Source organism: Acartia tonsa, chromosome 7, assembly GCF_053477335.1.
Source record: "Acartia tonsa isolate MP-2025a chromosome 7, ASM5347733v1, whole genome shotgun sequence".
Classification (NCBI taxonomy): Eukaryota; Metazoa; Arthropoda; class Copepoda; order Calanoida; family Acartiidae; genus Acartia; species Acartia tonsa.
In genome coordinates this window covers 4,314,782-4,320,904 of record NC_137266.1, presented here as the reverse complement: position 1 = coordinate 4,320,904, position 6,123 = coordinate 4,314,782, and the positions used below count along the sequence as shown (strand labels likewise).

Here is a 6,123-nt window from a genome sequence, read left to right as displayed (position 1 = left end):
TTTTATTGTAAAAATGTAATCAGTTACAGGCAATCTAAGTTTCTGACAAAGATAAGGTTATAATTTTATGTCTAGGCAACGTAATTTAATATTGTTTTTTCTTTTATGAGCATTGGAAATCTTTCAAAAATTCCATTGTACATAAAATGCTATTTTGAAATGCCTAGAACTTTTTTGTTATTGAAGCTGAAGGCTTATAATTTGGGGTATTTGGTCTTCTTGTGGCAGTCTTTTAGCAGTTAAAGCGTGTTATTTCTTGCAGGCGTCCTTTAAGGGGCCTGAGGATTAAATTGGTATAAATGGGCGGAGTCACACAACCATAATCCCCTTGTCCACAATCTTTTCCCCACTAAACATAAGGTAGGACATGAAATACATAACATTTATGAATTTAAGAAACAATTAAAGGGGCCTATGGATTAAATTGGTATAAATGGGCGGAGTCACACAACCATAATCCCCTTGTCCACAATCTTTCCCCTACTAAACATAAGGTAGGACATGAAATACATAACATTTATGAATTGAGGAAACGATTTAAGGGGCCTATGGATTAAATTGGTATAAATGGGCGGAGTCACACAACCATAATCCCCTTGTCCACAATCTTTCCCCCACTAAACATAAGGTAGGACATGAAATACATAACATTTATGAATTTAGGAAACAATTTAAGGGGCCTATGGATTAAATTGGTATAAATGGGGGGAGTCACACAACCACAATCCCCTTGTCCACAATCCTTCCCCCACTAAACATATAGTAGGACATGAAATACATGATATTTAAAAATTTAAGAAATAATTTAAGGGGCCTCTGGATTAAATTGGTATAAATGGGCGGAGTCACACAACCATAATCCTCTTGTCCACAATCCTTCCCCCACTAAACATATAGTAAGACATGAAATACATGATATTTATAAATTTAAGAAACGATTTAAGGGGCCTATGGATTAAATGGGCGGAGTCACAAAATCATAATCCCCCCCCCCCCATAAACATATGTCAGTAGGTACAAAATATTTCAGAAGGAACTTGCAACAAGACATTATTTTTGCCAAGGGTATAAAAGAGAGAAATTTTGATTAATACACTCAGTCTGTCCTAGAGGTTCTAACTGTTAACAGGTACAATATTCATTCTAATTATAGATTTATTTCCTTGTTGATTAATAAGTACAATTGACTGCGGGTATGTATATTTATAATACTTCGTCTATTCTTGGACCTATGATTTATTATTTTGATAGTCTTCTGCAATTCTTTAGGGTTATTTTCGTTGAATAACAAATAAGTAACTATTCTATACATTTTGCTATTTGTTGACATCTTTAGTAATGGTACACCTAATTGTTGTTAACAATTTCATCTTTTTTTACAGGGATGAAGTACACATTGTTTTTGGTAGCGTTTGGAAGTGTTCTCCTGGCACAAGCCTATGCTGATGCTGAAGCCTATGCTGAGGCTGAAGCCTTTGCTGAAGCTGACGCCTATGCTGAGGCTGAAGCCGATGCGGTACCTCCACGCTGTCGTCGCCGACCCTGCAGCCCAGGATGTCCCAGGAGATTATGTAGAGGTAAGAGATCAGCTGATGCCGAAGCCGATGCCATACCTCCACGCTGTCGTCGCCGACCCTGCAGCCCAGGATGTCCCAGGAGATTTTGTAGAGGTAAGAGATCAGCTGTTTCTGAACCTGATGCCATACCTCCACGCTGTCGTCGCCGACCCTGCAGCCCAGGATGTCCCAGGAGATTTTGTAGAGGGAAGAGATCAGCTGATTTTGAAGCTGCTGCTGGTTATATTTTCTGAAAATAATATTAACATTATATATATTTAAAATAACTATTATCTTAAAATAACTATTATATATATTTAAAAAAACTATATATTTGAAATACATGTATTAAATATTATTTTTTTTTTCTTTTATTAAAATTATCTGTTTAGGTGTTTTAATCCCAAGTTATAATCCCCCTCCCCTCTAAACATAAGGTAGAACATGAAATTCCAGACATTTATAAATTGAAGAAACACTGGAATTATGGATTAAATTGGTAAAATTGGCGGAATCAAACAACCATAATCCCCTTGCCCACAATCCTTCCCCCACTAAACATATGGTAGGACATGATTAAGTTGGATTAAATTGGTAAAAATAAGCGGAGTCACAAAACCATAATTCTCTTGTCCATAATCTCCCCTCCCTCACTAATAATATGGTAGCACATGAGATTCCTGACATTTATAAATTACAGAAATGCTTTTAGGGGCCTATTGATTAAATTGGTATAAATGGGCGGAGTCACATAATCATAATCCCCTTGTCCATAATCCCCCTCCCCCTAAACATAAGGTAGAACATGAAATATCACACATTTAAAAGTTGAAGAAACACTTTAAGGGGCCTATAAATTAAATTGGTAAAATTGGCAGAGTCAAACAATCATAATCCCCTTGTCCACAATCCTTCCCCCACTAAACATATGGTAGGACATGAAATGCATGACATTTATAAATTTAAGAAACGATTTAAGAGGCCTATGTACTTTGTACTTTTTTACTATTGTACTTTGTTGTCCTAGGAATCAGTATTCCAAAAATCAAATCAATCAGATAATTTTATCATATACAAATTTGTTGTTAAAAAAGTAAAATTCAACATGTTTCAAATGTACATACGTACATTCTGGTAACGATTATAGAGTAGCTACGCTCTCTAAATCCTACCTAACTACTACACAAATCACCATGCAAAGTTTGAAATCATTAGGACAATTCTAACATGCCTAAATTAACGAATAAAGCTATCCGTTATAAACGTACGGATGGACCAACCCTAATTATAAAAAAGCTTTGCTTTTAACAAGGGAATATTAATCCTTAAAGGACGCCTGCAAGAAATACCACGCTTTAAATGCTGAAAGACTGCCACAAGTAGACCCAATACCCCAAATCTAAAGCCTTCAGTTTCAATAACAAAAAAGTTCTAGGCATTTCAAAATAGCATTTTATGTACAATGAAATTTTTGAAAGAATTCCAATGCTCATAAAATAATAAACAATATTAAATTAGGTCGCCTAGACACAAAATTATAACCTTATCTTTGTCAGAAATTTAGATTGCCAGTAACTGATTACATTTTTACAATAAAAACACCACATTTCATAGTCAAAATCTATGAAAAAAAATCTATTTAAATTGCGTTTTTAAATGAAAATCATAGCAGAAACAAAGGGCAAACTAATATAAGCTCAGCTGTGATTGGTTGTTAACCCTTAACAGTCGGGCCCCTTGCCGCACCTTAATCAGTCGGGGAGGGGGGAAGGGGCGTTCAACGCCCCCCCATGTTATCTCAGTTCCTATTACAGCTAGAGGGCTAAAATTTTTTGTGTAAGTCCCCTGTGTTATGATGAATTTCCGACCTTAAGTAAGTCAAGGTTAATTTTCGCTTCCTTCACCCTTTTATTTAACAACCTTTGTTTTTAGGTCCTTTTTTACTTAAAAATTTCAAACGGCTGTAATTTTTTTATTTTTGAAGCTAGAATTAAAATTTTTTTGCAGAAAATGTTAATCTTTATGTAAATTTTATATTTCAAATATCAAAATATAAATTTCAGCGGCTGCAGCTGTACTTGGCAGCTTCCAGCCGCCACAGTCAGCGGTCGGCAGGAAAACGGCGGCGGATCTTTATGAAATTTTAATACGTTATGTAGACATGAGAGAAAAGCTTAAGTTTAAAATTTGAAGTCTCTAAGTCAAAAATTGCGGCCACAGCAGCCATTTAAAGATTTCTAGAGACCTGGAGGATCAGGACCTGCAGGATCATACCTGGAACCATAAATTGACTTGAACACCTGTATTTAATATGAGGATGTACTACTAGAGGATATTTTAGTATTTTGGTAAGATAAAATGCTTTTTTTAAGTCAAAAAAATATTTTTGCTCTTTACCTGGATGACCCTGCCAGTATTGCTGGCATCCTGTGCCCGCCAGGATGGAGATATTCAAAAAATTCCAACTCTTGGTTATGTGTCATACCCAAACTTAAAAAGTCACGCAGTTTGGGCTCTTTATCTTTCACACACAGAAAATGAGATAGAAAAAACCGGATGGGGGGGCGTTCAACGCCCCCCCCTTCCCGCCCCGACCGTTAAAGGTTAAGCTGATTCAGCCTTCTGATTGGCTACAGTACACTCGTACAACGCAAGTAAAACTTAATTTTTTTTAATGATTTTGACTATAAAAATGGGTATTTTTATTGTAAAAATATCATTAGTTACTGGAAACCTAAATTTATGACAAAAATAAGCTTATAATTTTGTTTCTAGGCCACGTACTTTAATTTCAAAGTTTTCAACATGAGCATTGCAATTCTTTCAAAATTTTCATTGTACATAAAATGTCATTTTAAAATGCCTAGAACTTTTTTGTTATAGAAGCTGAAGGCTTCAAATTTGGGGTATTTGGTCTACTTGTGGCAGTCTTTTAGCAGTTAAAGCGTGGTATTTCTTGCAGGCTTCCTTTAAGGTCAAAGCTATTTGATTCTTGGCTCATTATTTACGGAAAAAAACATTTTTCTGCATGAGATCTCAGATTTTGATAAAAACTTCCTGTCCCCTTTAATTGGTCATAAAACTAAAGGCTGGGTGATTTTTAACCTTTTTAATCCATTTTAAGTCTGATTTTTTGGGCATTTTCTCACTGTGGTGTTTTCACAATGAAAAAAGGGATTTTTTCGTGATTTTCAAGTTTAAAATTTAAACATTAATTTCCAACTTACAGACATGTTTTATATATCAAATTAATCACCCAGATGGGTACAGCATAGAAATTGTCTTTAAAATCACAAAAATCATGAATTACAGGGTATCCCATCAAAAATGTCAAAACACGTTTTTTAAACTTTTGACACTGTCAGGAAACGAATTTTGCCCATTTCTCGCCTTTAGAGTGGATATCATCTATTTTAGAATACATATGAAGTGTTTTGGCAAGTTCACTCCATATTTGGACACCTGAGAAATTTTTGAAACACCCTGAAAAATAGATTTTTGCGTCTGTAGAGCTAAAAATTGGTCCAAATTGATTATTTTTTTCAAATTAGTCTACAAAGTATCTTAGTATGTTAGGCCATAGTGTTTTCTGACCAGATACATTTTTTTTTTTTTTTGGACACCCTGTATTTTCAAAAAAAATGGGAATTTTTCTTTTAAAATTTTTTTTCTATTTTTAAGTTATGCAGTTTCAAACGTAGCTATACAATTTAAAGATTCTAGTTTGACGCTATGTTGTTGTCCAGACTCAAACATCAAAAAACGTCGAAAATTCCGCCTTTGGCGTTGGATAACAGCAAAACGGTTCGCCTGAGGTCATTGATGCATTAATAACAAATGATGCGCCCTGAAAAGTTCCAGTGGTGATGGTGAGCTAAATGTTAAAAGTGCATGCCCATGAAGAAAACTTATATATTGAACTATGGTCCAATTTTTGTATTTTATGGCTGTGTGACTCCGCCCATTTATACCAATTTACTCCATAGGCCTTTGTTTTTTAAATTTTTTTCTATTTTTAAGTTACCTAAAACTGTTATATAGATATAGATTTTTACTTAAGACAATAATATTTGCCTATTTTACAAATTCACACACTTTTGGGACACCCTGTGCATGTTTTTAAAAATGATGATTTTTGCCCCTTTTAGGGGGGAAGGAGTCGTTTTAGGGCCATAGACTATTTCTTTATTTTTGTATAACTTTTAAGGCACATCATTTGTTATTTTTACATTAACCACCTTGTTTTCACCGCCAAAGGCAGATTTTTTGACGTTTTTTGCCATTCCAGAGGTTTTAATGGGCATTATGGTAAGAAGGCGTTGATTTGTTAAAATCACTCTGAAGTACTTTTATTTAGGTAGTTTGATTTACTAAATTCATTGTGACAAAAATCGGTTAGATGCACAAAAAATTTTACTTCACATGAAATTTAGTAAATTAAACTACCTAAATAAAAGTACTTAAAAGTGATTTTGAAAAATCAACACTTTCTTACTAAAAATGCTCATTAAAACCTTGAGTACAGCAAAAAGCATCACAAAATCTGCCTTTGGTGGTGAAAAATGGC

At 34.4% G+C, this 6,123-nt stretch overlaps 1 protein-coding gene across 1 annotated transcript; it reads left to right on the top strand.

Moving 5' to 3' along the window:
* The first annotated feature begins 1,382 nt into the window (after nucleotides 1-1,382).
* On the top strand, nucleotides 1,383-1,914 carry LOC145324692 (uncharacterized). Its single transcript, XM_080167285.1, has 2 exons — nucleotides 1,383-1,437; nucleotides 1,492-1,914. Exon 2 carries the CDS (start codon nucleotides 1,494-1,496, stop codon nucleotides 1,836-1,838), a length of 345 nt encoding a protein of 114 aa, XP_080023411.1. The 5' UTR covers nucleotides 1,383-1,437; nucleotides 1,492-1,493; the 3' UTR covers nucleotides 1,839-1,914.
* The last annotated feature ends 4,209 nt before the right edge of the window (nucleotides 1,915-6,123 follow it).